At 39.8% G+C, this 26,229-nt stretch overlaps 1 protein-coding gene across 2 annotated transcripts in view; it reads right to left on the reverse strand.

Moving 5' to 3' along the window:
• The window catches only part of MYBPC1 (myosin binding protein C1), a 71,330-nt gene extending 45,868 nt beyond the window's left edge, over positions 1 to 25,462 (reverse strand). For both annotated transcript variants that reach the window (XM_045031124.1, XM_045031118.1), the window contains exons 1-10: positions 25,429 to 25,462; positions 24,996 to 25,034; positions 23,603 to 23,638; positions 21,102 to 21,206; positions 20,260 to 20,408; positions 19,727 to 19,844; positions 18,059 to 18,110; positions 15,245 to 15,301; positions 4,104 to 4,267; positions 370 to 502 (exon numbers count right to left, since the gene is read on the reverse strand). In XM_045031124.1, the coding sequence (XP_044887059.1) occupies positions 370 to 502; positions 4,104 to 4,267; positions 15,245 to 15,301; positions 18,059 to 18,110; positions 19,727 to 19,844; positions 20,260 to 20,408; positions 21,102 to 21,206; positions 23,603 to 23,638; positions 24,996 to 25,034; positions 25,429 to 25,462 (887 nt within the window). The remainder of the gene's footprint in view (positions 1 to 369; positions 503 to 4,103; positions 4,268 to 15,244; positions 15,302 to 18,058; positions 18,111 to 19,726; positions 19,845 to 20,259; positions 20,409 to 21,101; positions 21,207 to 23,602; positions 23,639 to 24,995; positions 25,035 to 25,428) is intronic.
• Positions 25,463 to 26,229: the final 767 nt, after the last annotated feature.

Below are 26,229 nucleotides of genomic sequence, written 5' to 3' on the forward strand. Positions count from 1 at the left end.
ATTCTGACCATACCATTTCCCAATCCCTTACAGATTAGAGGGCAGAGTATAGTTCAGTATGTTTTGTTGTGGGAATATATTTTACATTCCTCTCCACTCCTGGGGATGCAGAGAACACTCTATATTAACACTGAAGCATATTGTGGCTTGTTCTTTGAACTATAGTTCACTGACACCTTTACAGTGTGCATATAACTTATATATAGTTTGATTATGATAAACAGTCTGCAAAAGAAGTTGGTGTGAGCTTGGTTACTGAGAGAGGTAAATCTACACAAAACAAAACCAGCGTCAAGGGAAGATGCAATGTGTTAGTTCAGCGAGAAAGTGTGTGGAATTTATTATTTGTGTTTAGTAAAAATCACTTACTTTGTACTTGGTCGAATTTCTTGGCCATTTTTATACCACTTGAGCTCCACCGTTGGATCTGCCAACTCCACCACAAACCTTACTTTACCTCCTTTGTCCACCTGATATGCAGGATCCAGAATTTTGGAAAAAGCTGTTGCAGGATTTATGAAAAGAAGAGGAGAAACAAATGAAAATGTGCATGTTATAAGGACATTGCATAATGCAAAGCCCAACTGGGACTGATACAGTACATAATATGGAACCCATTTATAATGAATTTAACTATGGTGGAACTCTCTGTTGTTGTTGTTTTTATTGCTACTTAGGCCAACCTTGAAGTCCTTACTTAGGCAAAATTCCCACTGAATTTCCTGTTGTCAGAGTGAGCACTTTGTGGTTTGCCTAAGAGTGAATGAAAGTCCCAAATTGTTTCAGTGGATTGGAATATGCAAACTGCAATTCCCTTTATAGTGGAGCTGTGCAAAGCATTATAAAAATACCTGAAATCAGGCAAAAATAGTCCTGTTTCAGATTTCATTACAAGCTAAAAACTAATGAGGTTTGTCAAAAGATTTACTCAGGTTTGCAAATCTGCTTAAGCAAAACCTGGTCTGAGCTATAATTTTGGGCCAATTTGTGGCTTTGTATAAAAATTATATAAAATGTATGGTTTCATCTCATTTAAACTTAAGGCTAGGTAAAGCCTAGAGGTTTCAAGAGAATTTCACTTTGAGTTTTTATTTACATTCAGGCACAGAACTGAGACTCAGGGGAACACGTACCCAGTGGATTGAAAGTGAAGAAAATGTTCCCACAGATAAATTGTTCACGGCTAATTACAGTATAATCAGTCTGGGTGTGACAGCAATTGCAACCTCATGCAGTATCTTTGGGGGAACAGATTGTATTAAGTTTATGTATCACTGTGGGCCAGGGATTATATGTATGATTGTGTTTCTACTCCATAAAGGAGGGTTACCACAGCTCCTTCAGGAACTAGAACTGTGTGTGTGTGTGTGTGTGTGTGTGTGTATGGGGGAGAGGGTGAGTAAGGTAAATTACTCATGTTGTAAACACCTCTAGAAAGGTATCTTCCCTGGGGGAGGTTTACATATACCAGTTCAAACTGAGTTTCCAGAGACTTTGAAAACAAAGAAAACAAACATTTTGGCTTAGAAAGGCTCTGTTTAAGCTGTCTCGGGACCTTCTTTCTAAGGGGGGTGGAGGAGCTTGTCCCTTGCAAAATGATTGGAGAGATTTTGGCTTACTAGGGCCTCATAAGACTGATGGGTGACCTCTGGTAAGCTTTTATCTTATGCATAGGAACTTCCATTGTTTTTTATGTTTTCTCTGTAATGCTTTTATCTTAAGAATAAATGTGCTTGCCTAGCAAGAGCCGTGTGGTAACCTGTAATTGTTGTCAATACATTGTTCATAGCCCTCAGAGAGAAAAAACAATGCACAGGCACTGGCTGTTAGGCTGGGAATATTACAGAATAAGGAAGGAAGTTGTGTAGCTTTAAAACCCCCTGTCAGAAGGGAGTGGCACCAGGGTTCCTGCCCAGAGACAGGTGGCGGCTGAACACCGGAAACTTGACTGGGATCTCCTGGAGTGAGCCATGGAGGTGAGGATACAGGTGCAGCTACCCTGAAACTGACACTCAGTTTATAGTGCAATTAGGGGTAGGGGGAAGAAAGGTCTCTACAGATCTGCCAAAGCTACAGATTTCCCTCAAGGTCTATAGGTTTTCAGACTCTCCTACAGGTCTCCTCAGCGGCAGGAAAAACCTCATTGGTTAGGCAGCCCCTCCTCAGGGAGTGGGAGAATAGAAAAGGCAGCTAATCAGAACTGTTGCAGGTACTGAGGGACATCCTGGTCCTTCGCCTCTTGGAGCAGTTAGTGCTTCTTTCCCATACTTCCTGCTAGAAGATTCAAATGTCCTTGTGTGTAGCAACTGGCTGGGGTGCAGTTGTTCCTGCCAACTCTGCAGTTCCTGCTTTGATTCACAGCACTGTTCCTGCACCAGGCTTGGGAGGGGACATGAAGATTCTCCCCACATGGCTCCACCTGCCTCTCCCCCTTCAGAGAGTTCCACCAACAGAGGAACTGCCATAGTGGCACAGACCAAAGGCCCATTTAGTCCAATACTTCTTCAACACTGGACAGTGCCAGATGCTTCAGCAGATGCGGAACGGTACACATAAAAGTCAATTGTGTAATAACATGGCTATGGTGATGGAGACGGGTAACTTCTCCCTGACCTCAGGAATTTGGTGGCTGACTTCTATCTAGAAGCAGAGATTTGACATTTTATGTAAATTTTTGTTCTAGTTTAGAGCAAGTTTTGTTATTCTGATATATGCTTAATCCCTTTTTGAACCACGCTAAGTTCATCACTTCAATAATATCTTTTGGCAGTAAATTCTACAAATTAATTAAATGCTGTGTTTAAAAAATACCAAAAATATTTCTTTTTATTAATTTTAAATGTGTTGCTCTTCATTTACATGGACTGTCCCCTTGTTTGTTTTATTAGACAGTAAATAGGAGTGAGAGAATAACCTTTTCTATTTCAGTGTGTATGTTAGAAGAGTTCCACCATATTATAGTATGAAGGGACAGTTTAAATCCAATTGCTTTTAACAGCCAAGAAAAAAATGGATCTCTGATTGTGTAAATGACAGTAGATGATTTTAAATTTCCAAGCAAGACTGAAGCAGCAGAACCATTTATTTTACTTCTGATAGTACTTGACATAGTTAAATAAATGTACATTTTATTTCGGGATTTATTGGCCCAGAATATCTGGTGTGGCCAAACTGTGCTCAATGCAGAACCAGAGAGATTGAGCAAAGGTGGCCCTTATACCATCTTTATGTTCCCCCAATACTGGTACTGGCCAGGGGTTACTCCAGTCTCTGGCATAAGTTAGAGCACTTTAAAGACTGCTCTAACTTACACCCAACTGCCAGTGGCCCCAATGGACTGATCTAATAGATCAGGATCACTGGGATACAAGAAGGACTTTGCCATGCTCCCTTGTCTCTGGGAATGCTTCCTGACCTGTGTTCTGGGAGGGAGATATCTTCTACACAAGGGGAATCCTCTGGGGAACCAACGGAGCAACACAAGTATCTGGAATGAACCCGAGAAGTGCCACGGTATACAAGCAAATGCCAGAATATTACCTTGGACAGAATGCGTGTGCATGTACATATGTTGCACTGTTTGTATTACGAAGCATCTTGGGTGGGAAAGGACAGTCCTGAATCAGCCTACCCTGCACCCAAAGGAGTGTTTGCGCACTAGCCAGGATCTCAGTGAAGCTGAGCGAAGTTTCAAAATTAAGTAAAAAAATAAATGGCGAAGAGCAAGTAATATGTTTAGTATTCCTCAACATTAATAATCTAAAGTGTTACTCCTAACACAGGGTCTAATTCTGCATCCTTAATCAAGCAAAACCCCCTTGCAAGTCAATGAGAGTTGTGCTCAATTAAGAACCACAATTTGGCATACAGGACATTAGTGATAAATACCGAATGGTATGTGGTTTTTATGTTAAGCACTGTGAGCCAAAACCTGCCCCGGTTTACTCCCTGTACAACCTCTTCAACTTGAGTGGGGTTTCACTGTGTGTAAATCAGGTTAGAGCTTGTCTCTGTATATTTCACGGACTTTGTCTCACCCTCTCTGTCAAGAAGATGGTTCATGTTTGACCAACAGATGTAAGAAACCTTTTCCTTGGTCATACCTGCACTCTTCTTCTCTTCTCTGCGCATGCGTTTCAGACGTTTTAACATGCCTCTCAGATCAGTGATACCATACTGAAATGCAATCTTCTCATATTCATTGGGATTAGCATTCTTCAGGAGCTCCCACACATCTATCTCGGGCTCTTCCTCTTGTTTAATCTCCCTAACAGTAGCAAAAAAAAGTTCTTTTTTAATGTAGAGTAGTTAATGAGACTTCATTGCATTAGAAAAGAAAGGGACAAGTGGGTATTAACTCTATGGTGATCTTAGAAAAGTTTTGGTTAAGGTTTGAAGATTTAAATCAAAATTTTGATTCACTTAAGGATGGACCTGAGCTATTGAGGTTAGTTCTGGATTCAAAGTTTCTCACAGTACATGAGGTAACTGACTCAATGGTTCTGGTTTTGTCTCTTATAGATGGATGGCTAACTATGAAATTCAGATCCTGATTCAAACTTCTCCAAAAAGTGCAGGATCCAAGGTTCTTTTTTGAGATGTCCAAGTATCATCAATCTGTGGAAATTTTTACATTTGCTCAGGAGGAAAAAAATATTTGAAAATACAGTTGTATAATAAGGTTCTGATTCTGATCTCACACAAACCAGTTTCTCATACTGCCGTAACTTCATTGACGTCAGTGAAGTCACTTGTGATTTACACCAACATAACTGAGATCACAGTCTAGCGTATAAATTCTATAGTTATAAAAGGGCCTTTATTCTTTGAATGTAGACCCCAATTCTGCAATTGTTTCTGGTAGTGGGGGACACACAGAACCTCACTGAAGTCAACGAGCATCTGTGCAGGCATAAGGGTACACCCATTGTCAGGAATTAGTGCTTGCAGCTGAGCCTGGGACAGGCTAGCTTCACCTCCCTAGTGAGCAACAGAGGACTTGTAGCTGAATCACACTTGGCGTGCAAGAAAATCACCTGATTGGCTAGACTGCGCGACTGGCTGAAGGAACCAATGGTGTGCTTTTAAACACAGGAGCAGCATTAGGCCAATGGCTGCTCAATGCATTCACCCACAGCTGCATTAGTTTCTGCTCCTGGCTTGGCCCCAGCCCTGCTCCTGCCTTGCCTCAATTCAGGTAACCCAGCTCTGGTCCTCAACTCCAATCCCTGACTTCGGACTCTAGGTTCCTACTCCTGACTACTGACTCCTGCTCCTTCACTAGCCTGGGCTCCTGCTCTAATTGCTAGGTCTGACCACCCACGTTCCGGGTTCTGACAGTTTGTGCAGCTCCAAACCAAAATTGGGGTAGCTTCCTCTTCCAGGATGGATCCCACAAAAACTAACATCCCTTTGTTGGAGTTGGTCGATGCCTTGCAGAATTGACAAATGCAGATTAGCACTCTGCAGGAGCAGAACATTGCCTTTACATACTCAAGCCTTGCATCAGGACCTTAAAGAATCAAAGACTCATTTACCAGGCAAGCTTGATGGACACCATGGAAAGTTTTGTGACTTCCTGCACCACTGTCGGCTTCTGTTTCTATTATGCCTGCAAACTTACCCCATGGACTGGTCCAGAGTGGGGCTCATCATCAGTTTGCTGACCAGGCACATGCAGGTCTGGGCCTCTCCACTATGGGGAAAATACAGCCCTTTCTTGGGCCAATTCAAGAATTCTGTCCAAGTCATGGAAATAATTTTTGATGACCCAAATTGAACATTCACAGCACAAGCTGTGGCATCCTGAGACTGGGATGCCAACCAGTCAGCAACTACGATACAGAGTTTCAGTGCCTGGTGACAGACACCAAGTGGTACAAAACTGCACAGTGCTACCATTTCTGGCTCCATCTGAACAACAAGAGCAAAGGCAAGCTTGTGTGGGCGGAAGCTCCGACCAACCTGGATGCCCTGTTTGCATTAAGATAGACAACTGCCTATGGGAATGCCAACAGGAAAAGAAGTGCCTCCCTGGCATTGGTCAGAAAACCTTCCACACCCACTCCACAGCCTGAGCCCATCCAACTGGACACAGCCTGACACCATCTCTCTGATACAGAGAAAGATCGACATGGTGCATCAGAGCTATGTCTCTACTGCAGAGGACCTAGACACTTTGCTTTGAGTTGTATGGCAAAGGGATGACTGAGAAAATGTCAGGTTCCAGCACCAATAGAGGGATTTGGATGAGGCTAGCACTTCCCCTTTTCGCCCATTCATGGCTCCTACAGTGATCCTCAGGCATCTTGATGGCATCTAATCAATGCTCAACACACCTTCAGCTGCTCTGTCTACGATATCCCCTGATGACAGAGCTCAGCCTGGAACCACTGGTGCCTCCAGGAATTGTATGGACCTAGAATTTTCCCTAAAACACAAGATTCTGACACTGCATAAGGCCATCACTGCATGGAGACCATCAACAGTTCTCTCCTATCTTTAGGCCCAATTACACAAGAGATCGCTCTTGGAGGTCACCACCTATCAGGGTCATCATAAGTCCTTCCAGTTTGGTTTTGTCCATTTCCCACGCTTTCCAATCATTCTTAGCATCACATGGCTTGGGACACATGATCCCCACATCCTTTGGGGAACAAGCATGGTGCATTTTAATTCCCGGTACTGCCAGCAGTCCTGCTTTCCTGAGCCCAGTTGTAGGTTAGAGTTTCTCCCTCTGAGTGAGTCTAGCCCCCACCTCAAGGACTTCAGAACAGGGGGACCCAGCTTGAAGTTGTCCCTTCTGGCACCAACAGCAAGAAGGCTGATGTTCTGCCTTCTCATTGGTGCTATGATTGTCCTATAAACCTCAGCCCAGAGCCGAGGCTCCCTTTGGGTGTATCTACTCTCTTGCTGAACCAGAACTACAGGCACTCAGAGTCTATCTCTGAGGGAACCTGGAAAAGGGAATCATCTGTCCTTCCATGTCCCATCTTTTTTTGTGGCCAAAACAGACGTCTCTCTGAGATACTGTGTGGACAACTGGGTGTTGAATAAAATAACCACCCAGAATCAGTTGTTGCTTATCAACAAATTCTTTGAGTAGCTTCGCTCTGCCAGAGTCTTTACCAAAGTAGTCCTCCATGGAGCCTAAAACCTGGTTCTGATTTTGAAGGAGATCAGTGGAATGCTGCCTTTCACACACAGTATGGACACTGGAATATCTGGTGATGCCCTTCATACTGTGCAATGCCTCAGTGACCTTCCAACATGTTATCAATGATATTTATATAGAGGTGTTGTATCAGTTTCTTGTTATATAGCTCAACGATAGCTTCATCTTCTCTGAAGACCAGACTCTTCATGATCAACATGCATGCCACGTCATGGAGAGCCTTCATCTGAATCATCTCTATGCAGAATTAGAAAAGTGTGAATTTGATCAGAATATGATCAAGTTCTTAGGTAATATTATTTCCCATAGGGAACTAACTATGGATCCCTGCAAGGTAGCCACCATCTCTAACTGGACAGACCAAGGGACACCTGGGTGTGTGTGTGCAGCAGTTCTGAGGCTTCGCCAACCTTTACCAGAAGCACATTTGAAACTTTTCTGATAGCTCCGCTGATGGCACTCTTCTGGAAAGGAGCTCAGTTCCTCTGGTTCCCAAAGGCTCAATTCATCTGTGACCACTTGAAGAGGGCTTTTACATCAGCACACATCCTGGTCCACTCCAACTCCACCTGGTCATTTATAGTAGAAACCAGCGCATCCAACTTTGCCATTGGAGACAAACTATTGGAGCAAAGGGACACCCATAATCAATTTCATCCTCGTGCTTTCTACTCCTGTAAACTAACCCCAGCAGAAAAGAATCACAATATCTGGGATAAGGAATTACTAGCAATCAAGACAGCCTTCAAGGAATGGCACCATCTCCAGGAAGGAGCTGAGTTTCTGGTGTAGGTTCTTACAGATCACAAGAACTTGGAATTCCTCTGCCATGGCCAGGTGCCTTAACCAACAATAGATTTGCTGGTTCCTATTCTTTTCCAGGTTCAACTTCATGGTGATCTACTGCCCAAGGGTAAGAAATGGGAAGGCGTATGCCCTATCCTGTGAAGATGAATACCTCGAAACGGATTCAGAATCCCCTTCCATGGTCCTTAAATCATCTAATTTTATTAGTGGTATAGTGGACAGTAGCCTGATGTGTTCCATCCAATCTCTCGTCTTGTGACCCGTTTGCCACCCACCTGTGTCAGATCTTAAATACCACTGTTTCCCCACCAACTCAGAATTTCAACTGAGGGATGGGACAATCTGTTACAAGGAACAGGCCTATGTTCCAGAAGGACATTTCATTCCTTTCCACCCTAGCTTGACTCTTCTTGGAAAATGTTTTATGATTTCATGGTTTGCCTTCTGGTGTGGTGTAAGTCCAAGTGCCACAATTTATTTCCTGGTTTTCTTCAAGCTCCTTGGTGTGGAGTCCCTTATATCACCCCCACCCCAATGGGCAGATGGAACACGTTAATCAGATCTTTGAAAAATTATTCCACTGCTTCTTAAATGACCAACACTACGATTGGGTTCCCTTGTTACCACACACAGAGTTCGTTTATAACAGTTCCACTCATGCCTCTGTTCAGCAAAGTCTGTTTTATGCTAGTTACAGAGTCCATCCTCGCTTCCATGCCCACAGTCTCCCTGGTATCCACAGCAGTGGAGCTGGCCACCCATCTGCATCAGATACAACAAGAGCTCCAAGAGCACCTAAGCACCATGAAGGAAACCTATAAATGCCATGCCAACGAGGGCCATTCAGACATTCCCAACCTTGCAATAGGAGACAAGATCTGGGTGTCCACCCCAGAACCTTAAATCCATCTGCCTCTCAGCTAAACTGGATCACTGATACATAGGGCTCTTCATGATCATAGAACAGAACAACTTGGTCTCTTTCAAGCTACAGTTTACCAAGTCATTGAAGATTAAACATGTTCCATACCTCCCTTCTCAAGCCATGCACAGAAAACCTGTTTCCAGCCCATCCAATCCCCTGCCTACACCCGTATCCATCAAGGGGCAAGATGAGTATGTAGTTCAAAAAATCCCTGACTCCAGGTGAGTCTGAGGGAAAGTCTAATACTTGGTTATTGGGAAGGTTATGGTCTGGAAGACCCATCCAGGGAACCAGAGGAGAATATCCACAGAGCAGATATACTGTGAACTTTTCACTGGTCCCAGGCGAGCTGTCAGGAATTAGGGTTCGCAGCTGAGCCTGGGACCAGCGAGCTACACTTCCCTAGTGAGCAACAGAGGATTCGTCGCTGAATCACACTTGGCTTGCAGCAGAATCACCTGATTGGCCAGACCACCTGATTAGCTGGAGGAACCAACAGGTGTGCTCTTAAGCACAGCAGCAGCATTAGTCCAAGGGCTACTCAAAGCATTTCCCCACAGCTGCATTAGCTCCTGTACCTGCTCCTGCCTTGGCCTCAACCTTGCTTCTGCATTGCCTCATTCCAGGTCACCCGGCTCTGACTCTACTCCGATTCCTGACTTTGTCTCTGACCCTTGGCTCTGCCATGCGGCCTCTGACTCTGGTTCTGATCCTTGGCTCTGATTCCTGACTTCTGACTCTGACCCTTGACTCTGGTAATCTGGTCTCTGACTCTGGCTCTGATCCTGGGCTCCTATTTCTGGCTCCTGACTCCTGTTCTAACCACTAGGCTGACCACCCATGTCCCCATCTCTGACATCTGTACTTCTCAAACTGCAGGACTGGGGTTAAATTTGGTACAAGGCTGGTATTATGGGTCCATCGACACCTGTACTCCATGACACAAATATGTTGACCTCTGTACTTACCGTGGTCTTTAGTAATGGGAAGAATTTTTTAGCTCTCTAGAGTTAGTTCTGTTTGTTCAAGCTTATCAGATTTCATATTAAACAAGCTAGAGTATCATATTTATTGTAGTTAGCTTCAAAGTCTATATTTGAGCTAACAGAGTCAGCTGATAAAAAAAACTAGTTAACTATTTTGAAACTGGCAAGCATTAAATGCAGGGATAACGGGGCAGTCTGGATAAGATCATAATTTTGATGAGATCCCCTGGTTATCTCAGAAAAAGAAAGCCGCTAGTATAATTTAGGGGTATAGGAGAAAGAGGGCAAAGGTCTTGACCCTTCTTTTCCAGAAGCATGTGCTGGCTGAGACCAGGGTTGCCCTGATTAAATCTGACAGGTTCTGGGGGAATCAGCACTTTTGGCAACAGAGCAAGAACACAAATGTATGGAAAAATAAAAAAACTTCAGCCTTTATTGCCTTATGGTACAGAGAAATAATGGGATATCTGAGAAGTCTGACAGGGTTGGGCCAGTGACTATGGTACAGTACTAGACCATTATATAATCCATAAAGTTTACAAGCTTTTATAGTAGTTCAGTGGTATTTTTAAGAAATAACTAAAGATGATTCAAAATATTTATGGTGTGTAGTATTACTCCTAAGATAATATAAAGACTGGCATTGCATGATATTTTATGTCTTTAATTTTTGTTTTGTGCTTATGGTTTATGGAGACTGACTACTTACTGAAAACAGTCGTGTTTCAATGAGATTCCTCCTGCATGAGGTCAGGTCAAAACCAGCTTGCAAACATATGTAAAAGCTGACACGCGCTAAGGGGTAGAATTCTCATCTCATTGCGCTGGCCATTAGCTGTGCAACTCCTATCAATGCTAATGAGAGTTACACACACACATCCACATGAACCGAGATGATAATGTGCCCCGTCAAAATCAGGCAGTGGTTGAGAATGAGGATCAGCATATCCAGATTTTCAAGTAATTAAACAATTATTTCAGACTCTCTATTCACCTTGCATAACTAAGAACAAATTTTAACACTTTGAACAACCACACTTTGTTCTGAGACTATAATATTTGTACCTGTGGATAGTGGGCAAACATTTATTACTTTCCAGACAGATCCATTGTAAATTATCTAGACCACAATCTCATCCAATTTTTCCCCCTGAGATATGTGCATTTTGTTGAAAAATTTATTTAAAAAAAAGTATAAATGTTTGAGTCTCTTTGAGATCTAGCGCCTTTTGGAATTTCGTGGCATTATTGACCCATTGCTGTGATAAGACATACCACCTCACACAGTATGTCATTAAGATGGCTTACTGGTTTGACTTCCTGTGAGAGCATCACAAAATAGTAATAATTAAAAAAAAAAGGATTCAGACTCTACACATTTAGACTTTTGTTAAAATATATATTTCAGGTACTTATATATTGAATTTCAGCAGCTGAAATGTGGATGCAAAATACTGGTCTTATCAATATAAAATTATTCTATTTAAAAACAGGTTGGTTTGGTTTCCCCATTAACCACACAAGAGTTATACTGTGTTTCTATGAATATATATATATTTTATCAAATAAAACAATGAATTATTTATGTTAGTGAAGTGATAGTTACAATTTCACATTACCACAAAAACAATGAAACCTCCCCACATGCAATCCATATATTAGTACAGAAAAAAACCCCAAGACAGTCAATCAGAACTATCACATTACTGTTGTTTCAGTAGGATAGTTAAATGAACACAAGTCAAATTGAAATTCCTAGTTAGGAATGAAGAGAGGATAAAAAATGGAGACCTGGTGGATATGAATCAATTCAAACAATTCTTTCACATCTGCTTCTACTATATACTGAAAGTTGGTCCCATGGAAGCTCTGCCACTGGTTAAGTTAGAAACTTCTCTTGGTTCTATCAGGTATTTTTATTTTTCGTGTAGGACAAAATTTAGCTATTTAGATATCTAAGTTATTTATATGGCCCCTGTTATCATACTATCTAAGACCTTCACAATCTTTAATGTATTTAATGGCACATGTTTTTTTCTCAGTCAGAGGTGAGTGCTAGCAGAGATTAAGGGAAAATTCTCCCTTCAATTATCCATGTGTAGGAAATTATGCATCCCACAGCACAGGAAAGATAGGAAGTATGGTAAGAGACCACCGTGGCTTAACCAGGAGATCTTCAATGATCTAAAAATCAAAAAAGAGTCCTACAAAAAGTGGAAACTAGGTCAAGTTACAAAGGATGAATATAAACAAATAACACAAGTATTTAGGGACAAAATTAGAAAGGTCAAGGCACAAAATGAGATCAAACTAGCTAGAGACCTAAAGGGTAACAAAAAAACATTCCAAAACTACATTAGATGCAAGAGGAAGACCAAGGATGAGGTAGGCCTAGTGCTCAATGGGTGTGGCGGGGGAGGAGAATAATAACAGAAAATGTAGAAATGGTAGAGGTGCTTAATGACTTCTTTGTTTCGGTTTTCAACAAGAAGGTTGGTGGTTACTGGACATCTAACATAGTGAATGCCAGTGAAAATGAGGTAGGATCAGAGGCTAAAATAGGAAAAGAACAAGTTAAAAATTACTTAGACAAATTAGATGTCTTTAAGTCACCAGGGCCTGATGAAATGCATCCTAGAATACTCAAGGAGCTGATTGAGGAGATATTTGAGTCATTAGTGATTATCTTTGAAAAGTCATGGAAGAGGGGAGAGATTCCAGAAGACTGGAAAAGGGCAAATATAGTGCCAATCTATAAAAAGGAAAATAAGGACAACCCAGGAAATTACAGACCAGTCAGCTTAACTTCTGTACCCATAAAAATAATGGAACAAGTAATAAAACAATCAATTTGCAAACATCTAGAAGATAATAAGGTGATAAGTAAAAGTCACCATGGATTTGTCAAGAACAAATCATGTCAAACCAACATGATAGCTTTCTTTGACAGGGTAACAAGCCTTGTGGATAGGGGGGAAGTGGTAGACGTGGCATATCTTGTCTTTAGTAAAGCTTTTGATACTGTCTTGCATGACCTTCTCATAAACAAACTAGGGAAATGCAACCTAGATGTAGCTACTATAAAGTGGTGCACAACTGGTTGGAAAATCATTCCCAGAGAGTAGCTATCAGTGGTTCACAGTCATGCTGGAAGGGCATAATGAGTGGGGTCCTGCAGAGATCAGTTCTGAGTCCAGTTCTGTTCAATATCTTCATCAATTATTTAGATAATGGTATAGAGAGTACACTTATAAAGTTTGCGGACAATACCAAGCTGGGAGGGGTTGAAAGTACTTTGGAGGATAGGATTAAAATTCAAAATCATTTGGACAAAGTGGAGAAATGGTCTGAGGTAAATAGGATGAAATTCAATAAGGACAAATGCAAAGTACTCCACTTAGGAAGGAACAATCAGTTGTACATGTACAAAATTGGAAATGACTGCCTAGGAAGGAGTACTGTGGAAAGGGATCTGGGGTCATAGTGGATGACAAGCTAAATATGATTCAACAGTGTAACACTGTTGCAAAACAAACGAACATAATTCTGGGATGTATTAGCAGGAGTGTTGTAAGCAAGACACGAGAAGTAATTCCTCTACTTTGTGCTGATTAGGCTTCAACTGGAGGTGTCCAGTTCTGGGCACCACATTTTAGAAAAGATGTGGACAAATTGGAAAAAGTCCACAGAAGAGCAACAAAAGATGATTAAAGGTCTAGAAAACATGACCTAAGAGGGAAGATTGAAAAAAAATGGGCTTGTTTAGTCTGGAGAAGAGAAGACTGAGAGGGGACATAATATTTTTCAATACATAAAAGGTTGTTACAAGGAGGAGGGAGGTAAATTGTTCTTCTTAACCTCTGAGGATAGAACAAGAAGCAATGGCCTTAAATTGCAGCAAAGGAGGTTTAGGCTGGACATTAGGAAAAACTTTGTAACTGTCAGAGTGGTTAAGGACTGGAATAATTGCCTAGGGAGGTTGTGGTACCTCCATCACTGGGGATTTTTAAGAGCAAATTAGATAAACACCTGTCAGGGATGGTCCATATAATACTTAGTCCTGCCATGAGTGCAGGGGACAGGACTAGATGACCTCTTGAGGTCCCTTCCAGTCCTATGATTCTATGCTCACCTCTCATTGACGTCAATGGAAGTTGCACTATACTATATCCAAGGGCAAAACTGGGTCCAAGGTCTAGAAACCTGGAGGGATGTGACTGTCCTAATAGCATCCAAACTTTAAATGGGGTCTTCAGGAGCAGATGCCTAATTTTTTTTGCTGCCATCATGTGAAGGAAAATCAAATTAACATCGAACTCTTGTTCATATACACCTCTACCCCGATATAATGCGACCCGATATAACATGAATTCGGATATAATGCGGTAAAGCAGTGACTGGGGGGGTGGGGCTGTGCACTCCAGCAGATCAAAACAAGTTTGATATAACGCGGTTTCACCTATAACGCAGTAAGATTTTTTGGCTCCCAAGGACAGCGTTATATCAGGGTAGAGGTGTACCTAAAGGTTTGGTGTGCATGTACAAAAATTTGATGTTAGGTTCTCTTTGGTTATTAGAACTGCAAAGTCATGCTACATATTATCTGAAAGCTAATTTTTCCTCATTTTTGTAAGAAGCTATCAAGTTTTACTGAGGACCTCAGTGTCTCAATAATTTATCTGCCTGTTCCTTGAACAACCTGTTTGTTGCTTTTTGGTCAGATGATGAAAGAGCACATAATGCTCAATAATTAATAAGTTTACTGCATTCTCTAGCTTGGGCATGGAGAAGGGAAGAGCAGAAGAGTCAGAGATCATCTAAAAAAATATCCTTTTTCCCTGATTTGCACATCTGGAACCAGAAAACCCCTTGGAAATAATATAAATGCCTACATTTTGAAAGCATTGTATGTAATTTCCAAACTCAGGATATTTGCTAAAGTTAATTTAAAGTGTGCCCAAAAAGGCCAGCTTAACCCCAATAGTTTCTTACTTTCACACCAGACTCAATTGTCCAACCTGCTCATCCCTGCATAGGAAAAAAACCCATGCAAACACAAAATAAATAGCATGTAGACTAAATACTATTGATTTGTTCCATTAAGAAAGTGCACCACAACCTAAAATCTTTGACACACTCAAATCTGAGGTTTCTTTCCTGCCTACTATGTTTACATGATATGATTAGTTGAACTTTTGCATTTCATACTCAAATAATTAAAAGTTAGGAATATCAGAAGAAAGTAAGAGCATAAAATTCTTGAGAAACGATTAATGCTAAACCTGACTCTTTCTGCGTATGAACCTAATGATTTCCAATCCACACCTGCTCACTTCATCACTTGGTTCTCACCTACGTTTCAGGAGACCACTAAAGTCAAGTTCTCCTGCATCCTCTTGTCCTTCACCACTGTTGTTAATAAAAAAAAGATCAAATCTTTGTTTAATACAGAGAGACTTGGACAACACACATTGCAAACACTCTAGATGTCCTGTATATGCAATACTGTCTAGGCACACAAATAATGGTATAAAATCAACACAAACTTGTATTCGTTTCCACGCAAGTTATGGTTCCATAACAAGCACTTGTGAAAAATAAACACAAAGGTTTGTATTGCTTGCTGTTATACTTTTAAGGCAAATTTTTGTAGATTGCATACATTAATTTGCTAAGATTTGTGTTATATTTTAGAACACAAATTCACTTAAGCCAATCAACACAAAGGGCTTTGTTTTTGGGTTTGAGTAATATGTCTGTGTAAAAAACAAAGGGCTTGTGCTGATCTTGGTTATAAATATAAAACAAAGATTTGCATTGTTGAGTGTACTGCATTTAACAACGCATAGCTGTGTCAAATACCAGCTAGCAAAGCATTACACTTAAGTTTAACCTCTGTGTGTCAGCGAAGGGAGAAGTCAGACAGAAAAAAAGAAAAACAATACTTGTACTCTTTTAAAATGGGATTGTAGCCTTTTTAAAGATGCAGTCCCTTCTAGAAGGTCTTCTTAAGCAAGAAAATTGTATTACAATATACAGTACATAGAAGAAAATGTTCTATTGTTGGGGTGATAACAGTAAACATTAGGGTTGAAATCCTGGCACTATTGAAGTCAATGTCAATTAACTCAATGGCACTTAGATTTCACCTTAGAGTTTGCATACAGTATTCCTTTAAAGTTTTCAGAAGTATTTTTTTCTGTTGGCATTGTGGTTGCTGCTGAGTCATAGTACAGTGTGCAAAAAATGTGCCCCTAGGAAAGAATTCACCTTGAAATTAATATCCTTCTGAGCATGAATTTACCTCAATAACTCATCATTAAATAATAGAAGTTACTACTTAATCACATTTATAAAGGATGTTTGCCTATTTCTTTAAGTTAACAAATGATATTGGTTTTCTGTCCACAAACTATATTCCCAATATTTACATTTCTGTTCTGGTAAGAAAAATGTGTGCAGATTTATATATACCAGTGGTTTTAATGGCTATTTTATCTCAAATTCCAATAATCTGCAAGAAGATTTAGGATATAATGCTGTATACTAAGACTTCTGGAATGCATATATTTTAATTTTATTATAAAGATGAATTTGATATGCATTTTTCTTTTTATCATAAAATAATCCTGTTGCATTGAAGTCAACTGGAATTTTGCCATTGATTTCAATGAGTGCAGGACTGGGCCCACAGTAACTTTCACATCATAGATAATTACTATCAGGGAGCATATAGTAGGATATTTTAATGAATCACAAAATAAAATTTTAAAAATTCTTGTAAAGAAATAGATAATATTTAATGGCATCTTATAAATAAGATGGAAAATGTATTGGGAAACACACATTAAACGAGTTTAAAACACAAGTTCTGTCTTATGAAGTAATGATCTTAAGTGTCAATATCTATTTTAAAATGTTTAGATTTTTTCTGTCTCTGATGTTATCTATCCGCCCTCTGCTAAAACAGACAACCTTCTTTTGCAATGTGCTGGCTAAATCCCACTTGTGTAATTATTTTCTGCCTATCTAAAGTTCCTGTCTATTTTTAAATGAATGAGAGAAACAAGGTGGGTGAGGTAATACACATTTTTCATTTTCTGCCCTGAACTACTGTGTAGTGTTAGTATATGATATTTATAGGCTACTACCTTCTATCCCAGAAGACACTGCTTGCAAAAAGACAGAGTCTTTGGAATCTTCACACACTAGTTGCTACATAAATGTTAGTAATTGGTGTGGTTATTTAACTCTGGAGTAGAGCTAGGTGAAATTTTTCAGATGAATAGTTTATTCACCTAAAAATACCATTCTGGTCAACCTGAAACAATTTGCGAATGTGACATGAATTCACTGAATAGTTTCAGCCAGAAAAAATGTGGCTAGATTCACAAAATGGCTGAAGGTAGAGAAGGTGATGGTGGTACTCACTTACCTGGGATATGGGAAACCCAAGTTCAAAACCTCACTCCACATCTGACAGAGGAGGAAACTAAATCCATGTGTCCCACCTACCAAGTGAGTACCTGTAAATCACTGGGCTAATTAGTAAAAGAGGCACCTCCATCTCCTCCTCCTTCATCTGGTTATTATGTGAATCTAGCTCTTTTGAAATACCCAGAAACAAAACATTTCAGGCTAAATGGCATATTTTGTTTGACCCAAAATGGACTTCTTTAATTCACCTATATTTGGGGGAATGTTTTGATTTAGTTTGACGTGGAACAAAAAATTTTTTCTTTTTTTTTTTATCTGCCAGTGAACCAAAATCAGTTATTTTCCCAGCTCTACTCTGGAGTTACTTAAAGGAAATGATATATAAGCTTTTATCTCTTAAAAATGGAATTTCAGAAATGCAATCCTATAACTTCATTTAGCCTTTGCTGTGCTTACTGTATGGTTATCTAACTCCATCAACACTTCCCCTTATAGCAATTGCACTCGACTCTCATTTTAAAGTTTCTTATACTGTATATGCAGTTTCTGATATCAGGCTACTTCATCCCACCCACTTTCAATTACCTTACATCTCACTTTTTTCATCCTTATTTATAACACCACCTTTTTATAACACGTGATATCCTTGGCTAGGAGAAATGGTATGAGGTGATTGTATGCTATGTGTCCATTATTGAGTAACTTCACAGGATCACCACTCAAAGTTACCTTCTTTTGAAAGCAGATCGGATGTCAATAGATGGAGCAGCCTGAGAAGTTTCTATGAAAGAAAATAAGTTAAAGAAACATGTTTACCTTGGTGCTTTAAACTACTTCAGTTTCACTGCTAAGTGACCATCATGTATATGCCCTTCTGGCATCAAGATCTGCCAAGTGCAAGTCTCATCAGTGCAGAGGTAATCTTTTTTAGTACATTTCTCTAAACTACATTATACTTTTCTGCATACAAGATCAAATTGTGGGATGTTTCTCTGACATTCCCTCCTGACTGCACATACCCTGTGTCTCTCTCATGTTTTTTTCTTTCACTGACATCTTCCAGTGTTCAAAGTAAATTCACTCCTGCCCAACATCTTACAGGAAAAAAGAAGTCCTGCATAATCATATGGGGGACCCAAATCATCATCAGTTGTTTTTTGCCACCCAGAATTGACTTTGTCTTTCTCCCGCTGGGTGGTCAGCAAGAAAGATACAAGAGCTTGGTCTGACTGAGAGTGGAGGATCCTGGGGGAAATTCATCCCTGTGTCAAGGGCCAGCACAAGATCTCTGCACCACATAAACCCTATTTGGAGAGTTTATTTGCGATATAACTGATGGATCTTTGTGCTGGGCCTTGGCACAAGGATGAATTTCCCCCTGCATGAATTAGACATATGAATCAGACAGATGAAACAACTCTGCCCTATAGAAAGTTTATAGATGCGGATAGATGAGTTCTTCACCTAGCAGCCTAATGAAATACATGCAGATTCCTAGGCCTGTCTCTGTCACTTAGCAATCAGCTGTTGGGCATTCCCTTAACTGCAGCCTTCTTCCCTGGCTGATGACCAAGCTGATGACCTTGGTAATTTGGTAGGCTTGTTTTGCTAGGATGAACAAATACTCGACTAGGCTGCTTGGAGTGTTGCTGCTCTCTGGATATTTGGGAAGCTTGCCTGGATCTGTCTAGCAGCTGAAATTACAGGACCAGGTGAACATTTGCAGGTTTTAAGATTTGAACAATAGCCTTTATGGGGCAGACAAGATTGTTCACTCTTATTTGCTCATTGCTTCCTATCTCTCTTTGGCTCTGCAAACATGCCTGTGCTAAACTTTGTTCATGTGAGAAGTCCCATAAGTAAAATTAAGCATGTGTGTAAATGTTTGCAGGAAGAGGGTCTTTATCACGCATAAGTCGACAAATAATTTGGCCCTGAATCTCCACTGCATTGTGCCGTCATTTATACCTGGGCAAAGTAGATGTAAAATGCTACCACTGACTAGGTACCATTTTACGCTCTCTCTGCACAGGTGGGGATTCCAAACCATTCCATATCAGAACCTCTCTTGGACGTAACCGCATACATAAGCTCTCCCATGTGGTATCTCTTGACAGATTTATGACTGGCATTCTTTTTGTTCAGCGGAGGCCTGATCTAAATTCAATAGAAGTCTTTCTATTGACCTCCGTGGGCTCTGGCTCAAACCCATGCTTGCCAACCACCCCCCTCTACCATATATTTCATTCCAAAAATAAATCACAGTTGCTTAGGAGGCATTGTGTTCAAAAAGTTAACATTAAAACTTCCTTCACTGTGGCATGAGGATATAATTATACCATATTTGTTGTAAAAAGATGAAAAAAAATCTATAAGTGGATAAAAGGGGAATCTTACCGTGGACTTCAAGATCGAAAGAGCAGCTATCGAACTTATCCTTATATGTTACTTCGCACCGGTAGTTCCCGCCATAGTTTTCCTTAGCTTTAATGATTTGCATCTCAAATGTATAAACCTGAAATTCAAATGCGAAGTATAATCATTTTAGTTTAGGATACATTTGTACAAAGAGGAAGTAAAAAGCTATGGCCTAGATGGAGAGTTTACTCTCTCTGCCTGTGTCAGGAGTGATGCAGAGCTGTGCTGCCCAGGAGGAACTCTGGAAAGGAACTGTGACTCAGAGACCCTCTTTCAAAGTTATTACTCAGAGGAGCTCCTGTTTTATGCCAGGGGACATGATGCATCAGATCCTTACCAGACACAACATCCTAGGGAAATGTATGGTGCAGCCAGAAATTGAACCCAGTTCTCCTGAGTCTCTATGCAATGCCTGAACCACAATGCCCTCGATCCTTAGATGAATGACTGATTAAGAATGGTTTTTAAGGCTTCAAGTTTTGTCTCTTTAAAAAAGAAAAATAGAAGTGTACCTTGCTATGACGCTCAAATGTCTCCTTCAGCTGAAGGTGTTTGCCCGCTTTACTAGCCAGGTCCATCCATTTCCCTTTGAACCACTTTACAGTTGGCTTTCGAAGAAGATCTTTGGCTTCTACTTTGGCTATAAATGTAATATTTTCTCCTTTAAAAAAAGAAAAAATAATAATTCAGTCATTACTGAAAATGTGGTTGCCTGTCACATTTGTACAAGTTTCTTTTATAGAAAGATTTGTGTGGATGGTAGAGGGGTTTGGACTCAAATCTGAGTCTGAGCCCAGGTTCACAATGCAGTGTGGCTATACCGTTAGAAAGAGACTTGACAGTGAGGTTGTATGGCAACCCCAAATGGCTGCCTGAAAGACCAGTATTGATGGGCTTCAGAGAGGGACATGTCTAGTTCCTATTTCTCCAGTCCCTAGTTTTGTTTATGCTCTACAGATTCCCACAAAATTCTTTCTTCTAGTTAGAGACTGAGAAAGTGTAAGAGCATATGAACAACAATCTCTGAAAATCTCCCATGGTGTCAGCTGTTGTACAGCTAAGAGTAGTACAGGCGATCACCTAGCCTCTCCAAATCACCACAACTTCCAGCTTTCACCCTGACTAAATTATTAGATCTAAATTTGATCTTGGTATTAACCAATTGAATAGTCTCTTCACAGACCGGCCAAATTTGTTCTTTAAAGAGGAGTGTGCGGTTCCCACTGAAGTTAATAGGAGTTGCACGTGCTTGAAGGCAGAATTTAAATGTTATGTGAAATGCACCTCTTGTCAGAATTTATCTGTATCATAACCCCCCCCCCCGCCCATATTTAATTTGATTCTAGCCACTTACCAACATTCACTGAACCACCCTGTGGTTTTTCAATAAATAAAGTGGATCTCTGGGAATCGTCATGCTTCTCTGGTTCTTCTGGAGTTCCATCTCCAAGAGACCATACTAATATGCAGAGAGAGGGAGAAATATCATTTGTCTGAGCATGGTTCACTCCCACCAAAGTACACTTACCTGAGTTCATTAATCTCTCTAACCCTTTAGGCATCCTCAATGGTATGTAAGTCTTCCGTTCCCTTACTCTCAGTGACACCCACTGTCAGGGACGGGGCTGTCACATGCTCTACAGTTCCTATAGAAACATCATCTATGTGATGATGGAAAATGGAACTATTTGGGAAAGGAATTTGGGCAGATGGACGATATAAGTGTCTTTTGTAACTTGGACTGCAATAATATTCAGCCACGAGCGCTTTATAGATATAGTCCACGAAAGTGCTTTGTAGAAACAGAAACCATGGCTCGAAGGTCCAAAGGCACAGCCAGTCTTAGGCACAAGCAGGATAAGTGTGACCACTTGGTGCATGATTTTTGTGGCTCTCCCTCAATCCTGCACTCGCTCAGCAACTCATGCAAACTAATCTTTTCCCTTTGCCAGTGAGATAATGATGGGAAGAGGCTCACTGTTTAATCCCAATCTCTCCCTTCTGTGATAGAACCAATGAGGCAGCAACTTGCAGCCTGATTTCCAACCCCACCACCACTGCCACCAGCCTCTGCCTACATGTACCCTCCTGAGAGTTTGGGTCTGGCAAATCCCCAGGCCAGCCCTGTGCATAGATTGATGTTTATAGATGAATAACTAGCCAGACACAAATGATTAAGTCACACACTCAGGTACAGATCCTTCTCCTGTTGAAGTCAATGGGAGTTCTGAGCCAAAAGTGGGCAGCAATGGTGAGAAAGGATGTATGTACTGAGTCTCCAGAAAATCTCCCTCTCTGACAACTCCTTCAGAGCCCTGGCAGGAATCAAAGTTGACTCCCAGTGGATAACCCTATGGAGAGCAATAAAGAAAACATTTGTGGGCCACAGTCTCTCCTCCTACAGACAGGGTAAAACACATGTCCCATATTCTGAGTTAGAATGTGTGCAGTAAGAATGATACCGGTATATACTCTCCCTTAGACTGAGGCGTGTGGGCTAGCACAGAGTGGGGGAAATGAATGTAGCTCGTAAAATTAGGGCTGCCCAGGCATATATGTCAGAAAGTACAATCTGTGCAGAAGAACATGAATACTGGTCTATCCCCACAACTGGCCATTTCTTTGCTCTCTTTGGGTCAGAAATGCCTCCTTATTGTTCCTGAATGGAAAAAAACATGAATGGAGCAAAAAACAAAACAAAGCACCAGAGTGCAAAATATCGGGACAAATTGCATCCCGACCATGGGACAAATGCCTAAATATTGGGACAGTCCTGATTTTATTGGGACGTCTGGTCACCCTATTTGGGTCAGTGTGTTCAAAGTGTGTTCAAAGGCCATCGGTCTCTGAACTTACGATTAACAAACAGGCACAACAAATTGCAATATAATTCATATTTTGTTATGCCTTGTTGCTAATATAAAAAGTTCCTTTTCATGTACAGTACCTGTTGTAAAAGATCACGTCAGATGTCAGCATGGTTTTTACACTGTATAAAGGATTATTACAGAAGGAATCAGGCTGGCTGGTGACAGTTAACATTGCACAGATATGTAACATTAAATACATTGGCCACCGCTCATTAGCCAACTATGGAAAAAAGGAACCAAATGTTTTTGTTTTATTAAAAGCTATAACACATTTCAGGAGGTACAGGAATACTAAATAACTCCGCTTCTAGGATGGTTAAAAGAATTAGGCTTTTAGCTTTGTCTCTTAATGCACTCAATGTGTGGGAGTATCTAATTCTACTGCACATGTAGTTGTGTTATTGCTCACATGTAAACACACATATACACATGCACATACATACACAAATGTATAGGGAGAGATGTATCTATCTATATACTGTATATGTAGTATTCTGGTACACATACAAAACCACAACATAAATACAAATGGGAAAGGGTCACTAGTGAAAATTCTTTATATGGCAGTGTCTGGTACTGGAATTTTTAGTGTGAAACCAGCTGCAATCCTAATAAACCACAAGGTGAATCTGAAAAAAATGTTATAAAACATTTCTATATGCAAAAAGATCACATAAAGTCATCATGTGATTGGTTTTTATTAAAAAGATTCACAGATTTCAGCTATTCCAGGTAAATAACCAGGGTTGAAGTCCCATCTGCACATTTCATTTAAGAGAGATGTCTATTTCTAAATTTCCAAGTAGATTTTCCCAAGTAACCCCTTTTCTTTGACATTTAAAATCAACTGAAAAGTTAAGATTTAATGGCATATGAATGACTGTAATATAAAATAAAGGTAAATTAGTGCCAAGAAATAATTAATTAATAATAATTGCACTATGTTAGAGTTGGAATGTTTCTATTTTTTTTCAGGAGGTCTCACCTGAATCTTTTCTCTCCACTGACCGAGTAGTCCCATCTGAAAGGAAAGAGTAACCTGGATGATCCCAGTTTAGAGATCACAGTGTAATTGACCTTAGAGTTTACTGGTTCTTTAAAAAAAAATTGACTGTACACAAGTCGCAGAGGTAGAACAGAAATGTAGGAGCATAATCATGTGGAGATGTCTCAATACAGGAATATGAAAAGTGTATAACTGAGTCTAAACCTCAATTATCGTTCTTCCGTTTCTGTATTCAACACAGGTAAACATAATTAACATAGTATGCATCTCTGTGCAAAGCTTCCTTTCCATTTTAGAAGGATGCAAAAAGGCCAATACTTTCCTCAAAATTCTGAATAGTTCAAGATAATAGAAAACATTTCAGTCCATTATTCAGCCTAAAGGACAGTATCTTGAAGTTTAACAATATAATGACTCAGGTTGAAAAAAAAATCCAGAGAAATAATGGAAAAGAAATGTTGAGGGTTCTTTTTAGGAGTGGTTAAAATAATAGTTTTATTTTTAGAATTAAGGGTCAGATCCTCAGCTGGTACATATCAGTGTAACGCCACTGATTTCAGCTGAAGATCTGGCCCCTGTAAAATTTCATTTTCAGGTGGTTTGTGTAAAAGTTGATAATTTCTTAAGGGAACTAAAATAATTCACAGCATTTCTTACTTTAATAAGTTGATGTGCATCATTAGGCATTCCATCATTGGGTTTCATTAAGGGTTTGCACTCCTTTTTAAACAAATTAACATAAAACATGGTTGGAAAGCATGTGTGTGGGCAGGATGAGGTTTCAGCAACACCCCAAAGTTGGTGGCACTAGGACCTTACGCAGCATCTTTTACTGCTGCTTTTCATTCAGTGATTGTGGTTTGAAAGCCTTTTATTTGTCAGCTGACTGGTGGTCAGCACTGAAAAATTAAAGCCACCTGACTTCTGATTGACTGTTAGAGCAGTGGCATCAGTAAACAGCCCAAGTAAGGTGACATCCAATCAGGTGGAGATAACTAGTTTTAAATCATAAGGATTTAGTTTAATTATAATTCTGAAATTTGGGTTCAGGTTTAATCTTAAAAATGCAGTCTATATTCCTCCAGATGAATGCATACAGAGCCTGACCTTCAGAGCAGCTGAGCATTTCACCTGCTATGAAATAGTGAAGTCTCACTTAAGTCCTTAAAAGATGATACAAGTGGGATTTCAGTGCTGTAAAAGCCTTGTACTGGCCCACTGCATGGGGAAGTGAATTTCACCTAAAGCATCTAAAGAAGTTTCTGTGTTGATGGAAATTATGCTTAAGTGCAAACTACAGAATCAGGACCTATTTTTTTCTAGTCTAGTTTTTTCTAAGGAGGAAGGAAAAAAGCACTGTAATAATCCTAACCTGCTTGTGGAGTATTAACTGAAGCACTGTCATCTTCATCTGTAAAAAGAAATATGAATAAAAAACTATACAAGGAAAAAGAGAGCACTGTAGATTATCCTTTTTAGTACAAACAAACGAAAATGTGAAACCTGCAAAAAAAAAGGGGGAGGGAAATCATGATAGTTGGAAACACTCGTAATGGAAACTTCAAACTGATGAATAAAGCGTTGAGTAATTCAGTAGCTGAAATGGTAAACCTTAATGCTCCAGGCAAGTAAAAATAAATAAATAAACAAATAATTAAATAAAAGAATGGGATGTGAACTGTGATCTATTATTAAAATATGGATTTATATGAGAGTTTTTTAAGTGATTCTGTTTGTTAGAGATGTAATCCACAGTGAATACAAAAGAACAAAAAAATGAAATCAAGGTCAACCACACATCTGACCTTCTGAAGAGGATGTCGATTCGCTGACGTTCATGTCTGCAAGTAAAATGCGGACCACATATACATTCAACATAACTAAACCATTTCAGACACGCAAAACATACCACAATTTAAAAAACCACCACTATACACACAGTTAGTAACTCCTGCTTTAGAAGATTAATCCAAAATGAAGGGATTAAGCAACTCAGTTTTTTCCATATACAGGTAACACTTCAAGTACTGAATCATTAGCAGTTCACTTGGTTTTCATTTCATAAACATTGAATAGTGACCCCACTCTTTGGTATTAATACTTCATTTCCTAAGAATTATAATCTATTTTAGCAATTGTACTGTTATTTTAAAATGTTAACTCATATACTATGCCATTAATAAATAAATAAATAAATACATAATAATAATAAACCTGAAAAATTATCAGTGTCATTAAAATATTGATATTAAGGTCTAGTGACAATATTCATGACTGTGAGGAGACCCTAGTGGCAAGATAAAAAGCACTTTCTACAACAGTACAGTATTTTTCATTAGCTGATAACTGTATTTGAATTTTAGCTGTTGAATAGAACACACACAGAGCTCAGTCTCTGGTGAAAATAGACCATAAGTATAAGTGTTTTAAATGGGTTTTAGTAGAAAAACATAATTTTTACCTGTGTACTTGTTGAAAGGCTAGAACAAACTAGATATAATTATGGCTTCAAGATATACAGACATAAGTAGAACCTCAGAGTTATAAACACCAGAGTTACGAACTGACCAGTCAACCACACACCTCATTTGGAACTGGAAGTACGC

Source organism: Mauremys mutica, chromosome 1 (assembly GCF_020497125.1).
Source record: "Mauremys mutica isolate MM-2020 ecotype Southern chromosome 1, ASM2049712v1, whole genome shotgun sequence".
Taxonomy (NCBI): domain Eukaryota; kingdom Metazoa; phylum Chordata; order Testudines; family Geoemydidae; genus Mauremys; species Mauremys mutica.